Source organism: Rhodnius prolixus, unplaced genomic scaffold (genome assembly GCF_049639745.1).
Source record: "Rhodnius prolixus isolate KJV_2025 unplaced genomic scaffold, Rpr scaffold_7, whole genome shotgun sequence".
NCBI lineage: Eukaryota > Metazoa > Arthropoda > Insecta > Hemiptera > Reduviidae > Rhodnius > Rhodnius prolixus.
In genome coordinates, this window is record NW_027411582.1 from 36,361,798 (window position 1) to 36,380,123 (window position 18,326).

The 18,326-nt window shown below is 35.8% G+C and overlaps 1 protein-coding gene across 3 annotated transcripts in view; it reads right to left on the bottom strand.

Annotated features, from left to right (window-relative positions):
* The window catches only part of LOC141447567 (serine/threonine-protein kinase 32A), a 387,735-nt gene that overhangs the window by 23,640 nt on the left and 345,769 nt on the right, over positions 1–18,326 (bottom strand). For all 3 annotated transcript variants that reach the window (XR_012454455.1, XM_074115236.1, XM_074115237.1), the window contains 2 exons: positions 8,906–8,995; positions 2,319–2,536 (listed from right to left, as the gene is read on the bottom strand). Coding sequence is in view for 2 of the 3 variants with exons in the window: in XM_074115236.1 (XP_073971337.1) it covers positions 2,319–2,536; positions 8,906–8,995 (308 nt within the window). In the remaining variant the exon portion in view is untranslated. The remainder of the gene's footprint in view (positions 1–2,318; positions 2,537–8,905; positions 8,996–18,326) is intronic.

Here is an 18,326-nt window from a genome sequence, read left to right on the forward strand (position 1 = left end):
ATAATTGGATTTCAAACTCCTTTCTATAAAGAAAATTTAGGAAAAGCTACATCATTATCGATAAAAGATGAAGAAAATTTAATAGAATTATCATGTGACAGAACTTAAATGATAACTATGCGAAAATCTGCTTAAAGAGACAGGTTGAGAATGAGTAAGCTGCTATCCAAGCAACATTAAATTTAATTGGTAATTACAGGTAGTTGGAATGCTTAAAAGAAATTAATTTAGAAGATTTGGACACAAATATAATAATCCTTAAGAAGAACTTTGTAAATTAATTAATAATTTTGAAGAGAAAAATATGTGCGCAATTTTTAATTATTTAAAAAAAGTTTTAAAACTAAGATCTTACACTTTACAAAGTTTATAAAGTGAACATGAACTTGGAACTCCTTTGTGAACAGATACATTGTATCTCTATACAAATAGAGATAATAATAATAAAATAACGCACTCGGGAATAACAAATTTACACGAAATACAATTATTTTTATGAAGTGGTAGAATTTAGCATGATGTACTACCAAGTGGTACGGTGAGCCAAAAAAGGTTGGGAAACGCTGACGTGAGTTAGAGGCTTGACACATGACCTTTCAATGAAACCACGTACGTATATAACTCATTATTAATACATACATCTAAAATAACCCACGATTAAAATTTTTATTATTATAAATTTGTTTTTTAATTCAAGGCGCGTCAATATCCTGAGATTATTGGCACCCTGAGCTTTTTTGTTTTCAGCGCACTTCCGGCCTCCGGACAGTGTTCTTACGTTTAAGACCATCAACGGACAGTGAGCTTATAAGAAGCTCCAATTAAGAGAAGAAAAATCTAAAGGTCAGCAGGTGGATTCGAACCTGTGATCTCGGAGTTGGAATCCAGTATGCTAATCAGACAGCTGATTCCCTTCCTGTCAATCGTTTATTTTAGTTTAAAGTATCCACAGTGAAGATAAAAACCAATCCAAAGTAACCGCCAGATATACGCGGATAAGGGTTCCAAATTGTTGAAGCGGGAATACAACATAACTTCTACTCAACCATCCCACATTTAGTCGTAAGCTATTCCAGGAACCCTTTTGGAGAGCGAGCGCGTTGGCGGAGGAGTGTTCCAAGGGAATCCATGTTGAATAATGATATTTATTAGATTTCCTGGGAATAGATTCTCCAACCGGAAATATTAGCATACACATAAACCCAAACTAAGCGACACTGTTACCAAAAAAGAAAATCTGGTCTAATCATCACTCACATGTCTTCCTCTCTTACTAAATAAGAAACCACAAAAAAAAAGGTGATAAACCCACGAGTGTAATATAATACTTCCGGGTATTGTTTTGGAAGTTTATTCATACGCGGAATTCAATAAAAATAAATTTTACTTAAATTTACTCAATCAATGAAACCATTTAATTTTTAAGCGCCCTTTACAATGTAAAACAAGTCGTACATTATACTGAAATGGTACTTTAGAGGGAAGAATACCTACCGCTTCTCCACAAAGTGCTTATTATCCAATTGTTCTGGAAACCATGAGGAATTGGAAAGTTTAAGTGGGAAAAAACCCCACAAAGTAGTAAATAAACCATTCATTAAATGGGACTTCCGGTAGTAGAATCAAATTTGGCATATTAGCGTCAAAAATTTACCCACCTGTAAAAGAAGTATTGTCAAAAGTACATAATTTACTTTTTTCTATTACTACTGCGATGAAATAGAAAATTGGGAAAAAACATGAACATGAACGGAAAAACAATAATCCGAGCGTTTTACAGGTTCGACAGATAGAAGGGTTTGGTTATTTTTTGTAAAAAGCAAATCCTAATGAAGGAACTGGGGAGCTTTTGGAGAAGGGGAAAAGCTAAGCTTTCCATCAAACTGAACAAATAGTAATCCTTAAATAATCTCTTAAAATGTATTTAAAAAAAAATAAAGCTTTTTCAATTTACTTTTTGTTTTTGACGTAAATAAAAGAAAATTAATTGATTTTTTAAATAAAAAAGAAAACCCAAGCAACGAGAAAACTTATAAAAAATGTCCATCAAAGTGCGCTAGTCTCAAGGTACGACTCTTAAACTTTTAACGAGCTACCGGATACTCTGTACTAGAATCCCCTTGTGGTTCTTTCAATTTGGAAAAGCCACCTTCAGAATAACATTAGAAAATAACAACATTACAAATGAGGTAGCAGCCGGAAGATGGCGACTAAAAGCGGAAGTTAATGATAACTTCCTTTAGAGTTGGCCTTTAGAGCTGGCTGAAAAAAGAACTTTAAAGTTTAAAAGTATTGGCTGAAAAAAAATGAATACTTACTTTGGTCAACAGGTCTACAACAGAAGTGCTCCATTTGGCTGGATAATGCACGTGATTGTTGAACAACGATTTAATCTGCGACATACTAGTGGCCGAATGAATATCGTATGGTCTAGTTTTGGCCAATAGTTCGTACAGTGTTACGCCAAGTGACCACCAATCAACGGCGAATGTATAACCAGCGCATTCGTCCATCGCGCATCCGAATACTTCTGGTGCTGTAACAATAATAATAATAAATCCAGCTGCGGATCCCTTAGGCTGGAAACATAGTGGAGCGGCGAGCAAAGCGGCGATGATAGCGAGGAGCAAAGTGGCGATGATAGCGAAGAGCGAAGCGGCGAAATCAAACACAAGTTAACATATGGGACCGCGCATAGTGGCGAGCAAAGCGAAGATAGAGCAACTCTATCTACTTCTAGTTTTTGTTTTTGCCGCTTTGCTCTTCGCTATCATCGCCGCTTTGCCCGCCGCTCCACTATGTTTCCAGCCTTAGGGTACGTTCACAACGGAGCTGTGAGCATAGATGATAGCGGAGATGATAGCAGTGATGCATCAGCGCTTATAGAATAACCTGGTACATTCTTATGTGAGCGTGCACAACGAAGCTTCGACTAGTGACTCATACTCGCTGCTATAAACGAGCATAGATAGAATTGAATTTTTCATTTTTCTGCTAGCTGAACTCCAGTATCGGAGCTTCAAAATGGACGTAGAAAAATTATTTAGTGCTGTCTGTACTCATTATTTTTTGTTATTATTTTATTATTTACTTTTAAACAATATTTTGTTTTTTAAATCGTGCTTACATTTATTTTCATGTGTATTTATTTGTTTTTTCTCAATAAAACCATTACTTACCAGAGTAATCACTAGTTTTTCTTCTATGGTTATAGGATTTCCATGACAATTTTTCCAAAGTTTTCTTAATTTTGACCTTATTTTTTCTAAAATATAGTCGAATGTGGGTGGACCCATTCTCACATATTCAAAAAAACGATCCGGATAATTTCTAAGTTCCTTATATAAATAGTGAAATTCGCCCAAAGTACTTCGTTTTTTATTTATGGTATGTACATGATATTTTCTAAAGCGTTTTTTCTTTAAAATATTCCATTTCGTTGCTGCTGAACATAAAAACTCTTCTTCACTACTCGACATGTTACATGTATCACAGCTCCGTTGTGCACACTAATCAGCGATTATATTTTACTCTATCAGTTATCATCTCTGCTATCATCTATACTCACAGCTCCGTTGTAAACGTACCCTTAGATTTTCTCTTCCTAGGAGCTTCTTACAGCTCACTAGTCCGGTGATGGACAGTGTTGTCTGTAACGATAGAACACTGTCCGGAGGCCGGCAGTGCACTGAAAAAAAGCTCCGGGCACCAATAACCTTAGATGTTGACGCGCCTTAAATCATTTAAAAAAAATAATAATAGTAATAATAATAACAATTATAAAGGAACCATATTCGTTATAATTTAGATCAGGGGGTCGCCAAATTTTTTTGATCATGGACCCCCCTATATAATTTTTCGAAATCTCCATCGATCCCCCCCCATAAAAGTAATTTTCTGTTAATTAAAAATAAAACTGTGGTTTTACAATTTATTTTATGATTTTAAACATTTATTAAAGTAATTTTGCATTGTGTAACAAATAGTTTTATGAAAAATATCTTGAATGTTGAAATTTAAATACCTTAATATTTATTAAATAATAAGTAACTATAAATAAGTAAAGTAACTACAGAGTATTGCTTCTTAATTAATGAGATGGGCGTGCCTGGTGTTTCTTTGCAAGGTTCCGCTATATTGGGTTTGAAATTGTTTTTCCTTCGAAAACCAGCTGACTCAGATCGATCCCCCCTACTTTTGTTAAATAGATCCCTGGGGGTCCATATTGACCACTTTGGCGGCCTCTGATTTAGATAGATGTATGGTGTTAGGGCTGCAAGAAAATCGGATAACTGATTCTTGAAAGATAATAAAATTGGGAGAAAAAAAAGACTAAATTTCAAAGCACTTCTTAGAATAATAAAGACTATATCCTAGAGCAGTGGTTCTTAACCGGTGTTCCGCGGTACACTGGTGTTCCGCGAATATGGTCCAAGTGTTCCGCGAAATTTCAATTTTAAATGTATTGAAATTTAGAAACTTAGGAAAGATACGAAAACAAAAAATTGTTCCTTTTTTTTTAATTTTCATTTAATTTTAAGTTCTTGCTAAATACCGAATTTCAAATTATTTAATGTTAGTGTTCCGCGAGAAAAATATATACATATAATTGTGTTCCGCGAGAAAAATATATACATATAATTGTGTTCCGCGTCTATGAAAAGGTTAAGAACCACTGTCCTAGAGGGATACACAGAGGTATACATCCTGGCGAAAAACCAATTCAATGCTTTCCCGCGTCCAAAGAGATAAAAGAAGAAAGGAAGTAGGGCTATTATTTCCACAGCCGGACTGTAGAGCATTTATCTTGGACAGGTTTTACTTCCGTTTATAGGCTCCCGAATTAGAAGTCAGTTCTCCATGTATCCCCGGTTTACTTCTAGTTCAACAACTTTAATTCCAGCAATACTAACAGGCGCATCCTGTCTCCCTTCTTTAGCTTAGTTTTCCTTTTATCCATCCTTTTTTCCCCATTCCAGGATCGAATAATTCTTAGGGATTTACCCCTTATCCTAATAACAGTCTAGCTTTACTGTAATTTTATTTTCTCTTCTCTAATAAAGGAAGTAATTAAGATCGTGTTAAGAGATTTCCACATTCAGTTAAACGAACACGATCAAAATATGGTTGAATTCCTGCATTTGTCTGCCTCCTCAATCCTATTATTTGGGAAATTTCACGTCAGAAAAACTATTTTTCAACTTCAAAGAGAACTATGAAATAAGGTAAAGTTAGAATTCAAGTATTAGGCACTGAAATGCAGGATGAGCCAGTGAATATGAAGCGGAAATCATGTACAACAAATGTGGAGTGTCGCTGCCTATGTAATGAGCAATGATAGTATGTTATGTCCGTGTCAGTGGTATTGAGCTCTCAGACTTTTAAGGAGAAGTACTGTAATCGAAAGTTAATATTTGTCACGTCCCTTAAAAGGAAGTACTGCATTAGCAGTTTAATTTTCCTAATAACTTACAAATAACTTCCTATTTTATTCAAAACGCTTTCCAAAGAAAACTGTTTATAAGGATATTTTGGGGACCGCAACTAAAGCCATTCACTAAAAAGATCCCTCCAGTTAAAGGTATAAAAGTCAATAACACAATTATACTTAAACTTTTAAACTGAAGGTTTTTGTTAAAAAGACAGTTAATAAGATTAAGACGTTAAAATTTAGAGGTTTTCAAATTTCAAACGTTTATATCTCTTTTCATATTTATCAGATTTCAATGATTTCTTCACCAAAAATGTAGAGAAAAGTTAGCTATATAGTGGTATAAATGGCAATGTTTTAGTACAAATACTTTGTTAGATATTCAAGTTTAAATTTTGGACGTTTTGAGTTTCGTTTCGAATTACGTACAAATTTTAAACATTTATATCTCTTTTCGCATTTATCAGATTTCAATGAAATCTTTACTGAATTGTAGAGAAAAGAAAGTTGTATAACTTGTGCTAATTACTATGTTCTAATAATATCAGTTAACGAGATATTGAAGGTTAAATTTTGGAGGTTTTCAAATTCGTTCAAATTTCAATCCTTTATATCTCTTTTCCTGTACATACGATTGCAATAATTTCTATAGCCAAATGTAGAGAAAAGTAGGCTGTATATGTGGTATCAATGACAATGCTTTAGTACTAATACTTAGTTGGATATTCAAGTTTATATTTTGGAGGTTTTGAGTTTATTTAAGAATTCGTATAAAATTTCAAACGTTTGTATCTCTTTTCGTATATACCAGATTTTAATGAATTCTTTACTAAATTGTAGAGAAAAGTTGGGTGTATAACTGGTGCTAATCGCAATGTTCTAGACTTAATAAATAGATTTAATAAAAAGTGTTGCTTACGTAATTCTAAAAAATAAATAAATTACAAACTTAGGGTTTTGCTTTGAAAATTTTAAAACCTAAAGCAATAAAGAAAACTACTCGCAAGCAAGCTGTAAATGAATGGAAGTACATTTTCTTAACTACTAGCTATAAATAAGCCCCATAGCTGAATATAACATCTGACGAAACTATTAACTGCAGAGAGTATAAATTTATGGGCGCCCTGCTGCAAAGCACTGAAGAATATTCTAGTAAGATGGCACATTTTGTGCAGATGTTCCCCCAGCTTCTATACACTGCATTATCCTGCAGAATTGTTAATAGTGTGTGTATCTTCCACAAATTCACTCAGTTCTCCCACATCTAACCTGACGGTGTTACATTTGTTTCAAGATCGTTAAAGCAGTTTTGGGAAACATATTGCTAATCCTAGATCCGACTGCTAGCAACGTCCAACTCTTTTACGGCCCTCGGAATTCCAGAATGTTCTGGGATGCTGTAAAGTAAAAAAAAAACATCCTATTTTAAGCCAAGATGATCAAGGTGTTCTGTACATTCCCCTACACGATTGCGATACTTCCCTTATCTAAAGAACTTCATCAAAAGATGAAGTTAAAATATTTCTCACATAAAGTTAGAAGAAAAGCTTTTGTAATTTTACTCCAAGTGAGAAAAAACAATAAGGAAAATCAATCTTATTCTCTGCCAATCAAATTCTTAGCGTTCTTGTGTGTGTGTGTGTGTGTGTGTGTGTGTGTGTGTGGAGTGAGAGAGAATGAGACAGAAATAGAGACTATTTATTTTTTAAGTTCTAAAATTGAAATTAAAACAGTTAACAAGTAGGAAAATTGAGTAATTACAAAGTTTTAGTTATTAAAAACATTTTCTCTTCAATAAATACGCGGAAAACATAATATGGAAATATTAATTTTCCAGTTTAGCAATAGGAACAAGCAATAATATGGAGATCGTAATTTGCTTTCATGAAAAATATTCATACAGTTGGAAAATGTTGAAAATGAGGTAGGAGAAAAAACAAAAACGTACGCGCACAGTTACTGCGGAAACACTAGCAACATAACAAAGCGTTTTTTTGAAAATTCAAAAATATTAATAAAAATCTCAAATATGCCTACTAAGGCAGTCAAGAAGGTGGTGAACGTGGCTGGAAAGTGTAAAGGGACGGAGAGTGGATCGGTCCCTACCACTAGAAGCATGTTGCGCCAACCGGATGTGAAGGTAGCTATGGAACTGACTGAGGTAAGCACCAACCAAGAAGCAAACAAGGTAAGTGATGAACACATTTACACCAAGGCGAACAAAAGTACAAATGCATACACAAATATGGCATATCAAAGTACGGATTTAGGACCCTTTTATAGTGGAAAGCACTAGCAAGGACAAAAAGGGGCTTTCGAGGGTGCACCCAATGTCAGTTGGGAAACTATTATACGAAAAACACATAGACATTGCCAAAAGTATCGACGGAATTAAAAAGCTCGGCGTAAATAGAATGAGAGTTGAGATGAACAATGGGGTAGCGGCCAACAGATTAGTGAGTTCCGCAATTCTAAAGGAAAAGGGGTTCCGAGTATACATACCCAGATATTTATTGCAGGGAAGGGGAGGAATTAGGGATGTAGACACGGATCTGACAGAAGAGGAGATAAAGGAGGTTATGAGGGGCCCATTAGGGGCTGATTACCAGATAATAGAAATCAGAAGATTAAAGCGAAAAGTGATAGACAGGGATACGAAAGAAACAAAATTCGTTCCCACTCAGTCGGTTTTGTTCTCGGTTAGGGGACAGCAGTTACCACAATATGTTTATATACATTACGTAAGATGCGAAGTGCACAATTACGTTCAAAATGTTATACAATGTAAACAGTGTTTACGATTTGGTCACTTTAAAGACCAATGTAAAGGGAATGTAAGATGTGGGAAATGTGGGGAGAATCATGAAGCATCTCAATGTAAAGATAACACACCTAAATGTGTGAATTGCGGCAGTGCTAGCCATTTGGCAACTAACGTGAATATGTGTCCCCAATATAAGAAAGAGAAAACTCTAAAGCAATTAATGGGCGAGAAGAATATCTCATACCTGGACGCAAGAAGATTGCTATCCAGTAACAGTAACTCGTTTGCCGCCTTAGCGGAAAAACAAGCCGCCACTTTAGATAGTCTAAAAGAATTCCCCTTACTAAATAAACTCGTAGGTAACGATAATAGGCCATTCGCGTCTACCATCTCTTATAAGAGGAAAACCAAAAGAAATAGGTTTGAGGTGTCCCCTAATTTCGATAAAAAATTGATTAACGACCTATTAATTCAACCGGGTACGAGTAAAAGTACACCAGGAGGAATAATTCCTCAAAACCCATACCGCCCCTCAGAGGTAACGAAAACTGCGAAATCCCTTCAACAGGATCCCCATTTAGATATATTATATGAAGCGGTATACTCCATGCAGATATGTTGGGAAAGCGGATGCAGGAAAAAAAAAAGACTAGCAGAAAGAAAATTAGAAGTAAAAGTAAGAGAAAGAAATGTCTAGAACATACTCTCACCTATATAAGGTTTGGTGCCGGACATGGAAGTGGCCAGCTGTCCGTCAGGTAACAGGGCAGCAATGTTGAAGTCCGTTATATGGGCGTGACCTGGAAAAGAAAAGAAAAAGAAATAAGAACAAAATCTTGGAACAATCGGTGCAATTTTAATTATTTATTTATATTAAATTCTGGAGTAAAGACTCAAGACGACTTTCTCCTACTATTTATTCACAAAATGATACATTATGTTTGAAATCTATTCTGAACTTTGGAGGTTAATCTTTTTGAGAGAGGGCAAATAATAATAATAATAAGCCATAAACAATACGCCTTAAATAAATCACATTCTTATATCGATATATTTGGTTTGCCATAGCAATACCTAAAAGATCGATACTTCATATCGATATATTTGGTTTGCCATAGCAATACCTAAAAGATCGATACTTCATATCGATATATTTGGTTTGCCATGGCAATACCTAAAGATCGATACTTCATATCGATATATTTGGTTTGCCATGGCAATACCTAAAGATCGATACTTCATATCGATATATTTGGTTTGCCATGGCAATACCTAAAAGATCGATACTTCATATCGATATATTTAGTTTGCCTTGCAATACCTAAAAGATCGATACTTCATATCGATATATTTGGTTTGCCATGGCAATACCTAAAGATCGATACTTCCACAGTGTTGGGAATATTTCGTACCTAAGAACAGACTAAAAAAAAACTGAAAACATAAAATATCATCTTAAATTAAATTGGTTTTTGTTGCAGAGATAGTTGACAGTAACAATCTTTTCATCCGATTATAATGTGGAATTGTGTAACAAATATAATCGATTTATACTATATAATTAAGAAATTAATTGAGATTATACATAATTTGTTCATAAATTACTCAGTTACGCTTTTTAGTTTTAATAGGTTTTTTTTATTCAATTTCGTTTAAGCGGGTCGCAATTTGCGTAATCCGCCGGATTTAGAGGAAAGGCTAACCAACCCTACTCGTCCGGAAATGCACTTATCGAACTTTTCCAGTACAACGTTTTAATTAAAACTTGTAAAACTAGTTATGCATAACAATATACATAAATTTTAATGAAATTCGTAATAAAATCTTTTTTTTAAAAAAAAATAAATAAACTGAAAAATTGATTTAATAAAGTCACACTTCCGGACAGGAAGTTCACTTAATTAAATTTTCCTACAATACACTGAAATGAACATCTAAACGGCTTTAGAATTTATTTCTAAAAAGACGGTTGACCTTAATATTGTTAATATTCCTCTGCTGTAAAATATTATTGAATGAAATGGTGACGTCACAGTTCCCCCCTCTCCTCCACAAAACTCAGAGAAAATTCTACATAACCAATCTGATACATAGGAAGCACAAGTTCACGGCCGGAGTTCAATGGATTTCGTGCCATTCGGTGTACTTCCTTTTTGGGAATTATGGTTCACAAAACTTTCATAATTAATTTATTATTTTTTTTTTTTTACAGATTTTAGAACCGTACAATGTTCTAAAATGGCATATTAGAAGTATTGCCTCTAGACTTTATAACACACCTGAGAGAATCGTGTAAAAAAATATAATAGTCAAAACATATGTGTGTAGGATGAAAAAAATAACTGCCAGTTTTCAGTCGCGATACATTCATTATGCCGAGCTTTTGGACCTAGGGAACTAGGGCATCTTCAGGGATAGTTTACATTACAGGATTGGTGTGTCTTCTGTCTTGTCTGTTCAGTCGAGTGAACAGACAGGAGTCCATGAACTAGCCCTGAAGATGACCTAGTCCCATAGGTCGAAAAGCTCGGCAGAATAAAGTTTATAATGACTGAAACTGGCATTAATTTTTCATCCAAACTGAAACTATGAATCAGTCACCAAAAATAATGAACAGCCATACGTGTGTGTGCGTCTGTCTGTGTGCAGCGTGAATTTATGTAATTGGAAGATCTATTCGTTGGAAAAATTCTTTTAATAAAGCTGCACTTTCGATTGGACATCTGCTCGCTTAATGCATAACGATGCTCAACGATTTTCCCCCAAAAAAGCGTTTTCAAATTTAAGTTGCAAGCTATTCAAGCTCGAAGATGATGGCGAGTCACGCCATCAATGCGAAATCTTCAGCTTAATGGCGAAGATAAAGTTTAAAAAAAAAAAAAAAATTATAGAATATAAAAATATAAAAAAATCTTTGAATATATTTAAATAAATGAATAGGGCAATAAAAGAGTGAAATTATTCATCATAGTCATTATAGAGGTGGGACTGCCCGATGGAGAGGAGGAGGAGGAGGAGGAGGAGGGAGAATCTCAAGAAAAGACAAACAATGGCTGTTCTTCAATAGACTATTTTGGAAGATGGAAACCAAGAGAGTGCCTTAGAGAGAGCACTTGGGCGGAACAATAGCGCTTTTTTGTTCTCTTGTACACTTCGCTGCCGAGAACAATAAATTCTAGAGAAATGGCGGTGGAGGGGGAGGGGAAATGGTAAAATAATTAAGAGCATTATTATGAGAAGTAGAGTCTCTTTCCGTTTAGATGGGGGCGCTGAGTTGTTTGTCACAAACCATGTCAAAATGTTAGCTTTGTGTAACTTTAGAGTGACATTGTTAAAATAATTAATATAAAGATTTAAGTTGATAAATTCATTGTTGGTTATTTTCCACTTCTTCGGATATAATAGAACAAAAGGAAGTATTGCGTCATGAGAAATGTTTACAGGAAAGGAATTTCAACGTCGCATCTAATGTTTCTTTTGAAACTAAGTATGTGAAGGGAATATACTTAAGATTCTAATAGGGTGGCCCTTAAGGACTACGCCACTGCGACCCCTTTGGATCTGTTGTGGCTTCCACCACTCTAGAGCTCGTCCATTTAATCAGACTCTTCATTCCTGGAGAACGACTCCCCGGGTAAAGCTCTCATAGGCCTTGGTTTTTTTCTCCCCGAGAAGTAACATCCTTAGCCCAGACCAGCCCTCTCTCACTGGACACAACACGTGCAGTGCCCGTTTCCTCCTCCTCCTCTTCCTGACAGAACCTACAAAAGGCTAGCCATCTGCCAGGCCCATGCTACGCATATGTTTTCTGAACCTGCAGTAGCTGGGTTAATAGGCCTACAATTATCCTTATAGCCTCACGCGGCCTTGACAGATTAATTCTGTAGTCAGCCTTGGCGAATAGCCCCGTTATGAATTCCGCAAGCCACCACTCCTGAAACCTAGTCCGCCACCCATAGTTTAATGGCCGCAGACAGGGAATATACTAACTTGAAGAATGTTCGAAATGGAGCCTAGCAATAGAAAATGTAGATAAATGTGAATACCTTGTCATAGGACAACCACATACACCTATAGTTTGGTGTTAGACGGCGCCGAGAACATTAAGGGTAGCTCTAGTGTCCAAGTACCTTGGATCCTTTCTGGCAGGGGTTCCGAGGACGTGAAGGATAAAGGGTGATAGAGGGAAGAGCAGCTACGCGGATACTTCATTCCGTAATCCGGAACCACGCTTTGGGCATTCCCCACAAATTATAAAATCTACCTCGTAGAAAGCCTGCGAGGCGTGCACATTTTTCATCAAAAGAGCGAAATACCCATTAATTCGATAGAAATGAGATTCTGGAGGAGATGTTTAAGGAAAAACAGTTCTTGATAGAGTCCTAAATACGGTTATAAGGGAAGCCGTCGATATAGATAGAACTATCCTAGGAAAGTATAGACGAAAGAAGACTATAGTGGTTTGGGGATGTTCTTCGTATGAGCGATGCGCGTCTACCCCCCACCCATAAAAAAGCTCTCTGCTGATGCTGGTAGAAGCGGAAGACCTTATGAATAGTTAGCTCGTGCAGCTAACAGAAGTCATGATTGCGCGCGGTCTATGCGAAAGTGACGCTCAGGATTGGGAAGGGTGGATTACTTGGGGCCCTGGTTAGACGAAATACCTTGGAAGAAGAAGAAGAACTTCAATAATATTGAAGCACAAATCTTAAGATGCTAACTTTGAGGCTGAAAAAAATCTGTTAAAAGCTAAATAGTTTTGTTGATTTCATTGATAAAACAACACATGGAATTGCTCAATTCATGGTTGGTTCTAAAAAGAAGGAAAACTAGCAAATATTGCGTCACAGTTTGCGTGAAAAATTTACTTGATGGGGGGGGGGGGAACCACACGAGTAATGTACTAAGGTGGGAAGAATATCTGATGCAGGCGGTTGAATGTAAATGATTAGTTACTTAGGGCCAGAGTGTGAACTGAACTCTGAACTTCTTCTCATTTTAACGTTAAAAGGGGAAAGCGATTCTGGATGGGTATAAGTGGGTAGAGAGCAGCATGAACTACCGAGTACACGGGGAGTGGCTGTAGAGGCTTTAGGTCTTGGTAAATATTTGAAGAGAGCCTCCTTAAGGTGGAGGCTATATATATATATATATATATCTATGGAAGACTGTAGCCGACTTGACTGCAGAAGAATATCCTCTCCCTAGGGAGTGAGAGAGAGGGCTGCTAGGTGCCTATATTCCCATTCCTGCCACCCCAACACGAACAGCCCCGTCTTATACACAAAAGAGGTTTATGCATATTATCAACCTTCTTCTACCTCCACCACAACTGCAACAAGAAGGAGACTGTCCTCCACAAGAATACCCGTCGTCTTCATCCCCAATCTACCATCGATACTCCCAATCCTGTACTCTTGTCTAAAAAGGAATATCTAATGTTGAAATTTCCAACAGACATTGATAGTTATCGATTGAATTTCCATTAGATAATGTCTAGCATAAAATGTACCGAGGCTTGTTACGCTATTTCAGATATAATCTTTATCTCAAATCTATCATAAGTCCTTTTTTGATTTCCTGAATTTAAAATGAAAAATAAAAATAAGTAATAAAAGAAAATTTAAAAAAATTAAACCAGACATCTATCATACCGTTCTTTAAAGTAAGTTTATAAGAAACAAAGACTGGACAAATAAAATCTGATATAATCGACTTTCAGTCCCTGCAATTCTCCGAGAACTCTATACTCTTATCTTTTCTTTTAAATAAAACTACCGAGTTTTAGAAACTTTTTTACTACATCCCCGGATGCTGCGATGAAACTAGGGCTTTATCGGGTTCTAAAAACCGGTTTTTCAGCAAAAAAAAGAAAGATCGGTTTTAAATAAATATATAATACTTATATATTTATTTACTAAAAATATTAAAATGTAAGCAGAGTATACACAGCTGACTGTTAAATACTTTTTGGACTTCTGTATTTTTTATTTATTTTTTTAATTTGTTTATTAATTTTGCAACTGTGATGGAAGCCGTTAGTTCGCCACGTTGGCAAGCTTACACAGCAACCATCCTAGGAGGTCGGGCGTTATGTGTTGAGATGGTCGTGTGGCCACCGCCGCTTTAGTCTGCGATATGGAAGGAAGTGTTGTAGTAGTTGTGGGATCAGAGGGTTGTAATGACTGTGTAAATTTGAGTGGAGTTTTGTGTACCGAGATTGGGGCTATTTCCAGAGACGAGAGGAATATTTAGATCAGAGTGTATAGTGCGATTGGAGATGTAGAAGGGAGCGTTAACTATTTGTTCTTAGAATTTTAGATTGCAAGGTTTGAAGTCGGTTGATGTTCGATTTTTTGGCACTTCCGTAGAGCTGTATTCCGTACGTCCATATTGGGGCAAGTAGAGCGGTATATAGTGTTCGTTTGTTCTTCAGGGTCAGTTTTGATCGTTTGTCGAGTAGTCTTTTCAACATTTTAATACCTCAGACTGAGGTCAATTCTTTTGAGTCTCGTGTGAGGGTTCCATGTTAGTCGTTTGTCAAGATGTAGTCCGAGATATCGTACTTGGTTAGTAATTGGTCTATTTAAATAATTTTATGCATGTAAATATCTATTCGCTTATCTATTATGTTTTTTTGTATTTTTAAATTAAAATTAAAAAAAATATATAGAATATCTATTTTAAGTTGTACTTCTTGTTTTTTATCAAGAAAAAATTCCGGAAACAGATTTAAACCGATTTTAATGGAAAAGTTAAAATTCGAAAACCGGTTTTCGAAAAAAAGTCAGTTTTTTTGGGTATAAACCCTAGATAAAAGTAATTTTGCGAGAGTATAATCGTGATTAGGTTTCCCTCTATAAACAAAAAAAAAAAAAAAACCTATTCAGTGCCTTTACATGGTAAAATCACTTACGTAATAAATTTTTGTAAATTAATTTTCGCCAAAACGGAAGTGACCATTTCTAGAGGTTCTACTCCCCCGAGTTTTCTGTGTTTCCGTGGGGGGGGGGGGGAGGTAAACCTCAAATCATATGAAATCACAAATTTCAATACAAAGTTCACTAAGTCCAGAATGTTCCGTTAATACTGGACGAGAGAGAAAGTACCCAGAGGGTTATGGCCATGACAGTCTTCTCTTAAAGTCTTGCAATTTACATGGGGGGGGGGGAGATCTCTATTTTGAGTTGGACCCCCCTCTCCCACAACTGACTTGTAGTCAGCGAGCAGGTTACAGCCCACAGCTGGTAACCAACCCTTGGAGAACAAACCATGGTATGACACAAACCCTTATTTCACAACCCTTCTCAACTAGCTTCATTAACTTATGAAATAACTAGACTAATTTCTATTCACCAATTAAAGTTTTACCAGGTTACTCATTAAAACAAGACTTCATGAAACTTGTTTTTTTTTTGTATCTTTAATATGACTTTTTAATGCATTGATGGATACAAAATTTTTTTGCGTGAAGCCCTGCATAACTGCATTTAAGTCCATGTGCATCAGAAAAATCATCATCCACCAAAAATCAATAGACTACGATAAAACAACCCATTTAGGAGTACCACCTGAAACAATCCCTATCGTTATAACACAAGCATTTGTGAAAAGATCTCATTTTAAAGCAAAGTTACATGTAATTTGTCTAACTGAACGTGACATTCTGCTGATTACATTTTCAGCATCCCGGGATTAAAAAACAGAATAAAAAAACCATCTCCTTTTTCACACTCTAGGGATTAAAAGTACAATTTCATTAGTTTTATTTTCATTTTTTAATCCCACATTATTTCACTGTTACAGAACAAAAGAACAAAAACAAAAAATTCAATTAAGCAGAAAAACGGGAATAATGAAAATTTTTAGTAACAAAAAAAAAAATATGACGCGAAGGAAAAGAACGACGATCTTTTACCGGAATTGAGGCGTAGCTCTTCTGTTCATACGATTTCTTTGGGGGAATTAGGAATTTTTAATTGGCAAGCATGAATTCCTGACCCTTATTTTAAAACCTTAGGTTTTTATTTAGATTAGATAGATTAGATGCGAGACCCACGGCACCGCAGCCACAAGGGGCTTATTGTGCCTTCCCCTTTTTTGGATCTAGTAAACGAAACATCCCGTTCTAAAAAGGTTAAGGACTTTCCCCACTAGTTCTTTTTGCGCTACTATCTCTTTAGGTCTCGAAAGTTTCAAAGATATCTGTAGCGCAGCCGCTCAGATTGCAAGGCAGTCGAACTACAAATGAGAGGCCGTTTCCTTCTTCTTCCTGACACAATCTTCACAACGGTTCTGAGCTAATAAGGCCCTACCTTGTACAGATGCCTTCCTGAACACTTACACCATGACCCATGTGAATAGTCCTGTAATCAGGAGTAATCTGGATTTCTGCTCAAAGCCCAGAGTCTCCTCTGGTCCTTCGTTTTTCACAGCAAGGGAATAATACTCTTGTCTTGTTTAACCCCAGGAAGCATCACCCAGTTCTTTTCATGCTCTTTCTTCAGATCCAATCTCTGAGAGCCTCACGAACTGCACACCCTTGGTGATCCCAAGGACAGGCTCCGGGCCATTCCTGGCCAGTTGAACAGCTAATTCATTCCCCCTTAATCCCCACATGGCCCGTCACCCATTCTGAGTCGAACATTATTGTTTCTTTTATCATTATTATTCTAGAAAGAGAGGACTCGTTGATCAATTCCAAATCGGAAGTACGTCATGATCGCTGTACTTTCCTTTTTCTAAGAGGAAGTTAAAAAAAAAAAAAACTGCTCCAAACTGTTCAAAATGAGATTTGAAAGAGGGATGCTTGGTTTTGCCAATCTCTGACGTCAAATGGAACTATATGATGACTTTCGATAACTACATTAACAAAAGTTTTTCTGCTCGTCACAGAATCAATACTCTGACGAGCCGAACTGTGAGGAACTCTGCGTGGGCGGGGGGGGGCCGCCACTTTTTGCAGTTTTATGTTCCCAGGGGGGGACTTTACCCAACAAGTTAGACAAACAACATTAAAAGGGGAACTGATACGGGGGTATCCGGGAGGCTCGATTTATATATTATTACTTACAACTTTATCTATACTAAATGAAATATGTATTTACTTTCTTTTACGCTACTGAGTAAAAGAAGATATTGGTAATCGAGCAGATTATCGATTGTTTTGCGAGCTTTCACCTGAAGTAAGCATTTTGAGATCCTAATTTTGAAAATTACCAATTTGACTAATATGATTTTTGGTGTGTAATGTACCCAAAACTTCAAAACAAATCAAATCATATCTGATATTTAGCTTACGTACTAACAGAAGATGCTTAGAATAAGATTTAAGTTGAAATTGGCTTGAATAAAATGGCGAAAAACTTGGAAAATAAACATAAAATCATTTTCAATTGAGAAAATTTTTCCAAATTGCTCACAATTTTTTTTTTTTTAAAAGAAAACTATGCATAATAATTTTCAGGAAACAGGATTATCATTTTTTAATTGTTGAATAATTTAAAACAGGATAATAATGTTACTTTTCGGTATAGAGGAAAAACAGGATCAAGAAAAATCGGAAAACTAAGAAAAATGTAAAAAATAAAAAATAATAATGCAAAGTTACTCTCAATATACGGTGATCCAATTAAAACGCACTAATCGCTAATAACTTTTTAGGAAAGCGGAAATCTGGGAAAAACTAACGAAGTAAACTATGTGTTTTTTTCGTCCAGTTTTCAAATTTTCCACCTCCCGATGCTGCATCTTAATTTTTGGCGGAATTGGAACTGATCGGGGTTTCATTAGAAGCCACAATGATTATGAAAACTGCATAAAAAATTGTGAAAAATTACTTTGATCCCGTTTCGATATCCCTAATATTTGTCGAGATATTTAAGATCAAAGTTACAATTTTATCTTATTCGTGGGTCGGTTTTCAATATTAATTTTCCGCCAGAAATACACGTTTGTGGAGAGGGTTCTCTGACTGCAAAGAAATTGTTATTTGTGACGCAAAGCAGAAAACTAATAATAATTGAAGATTTTTAAAAAATGTAGGGTAATGTAATGGTTGTGGGTGAATCTGGATAAATTTGTTTTATCATCATGTAAGATATTTAAATTTCCACCCCCGTCTTTCTGCGC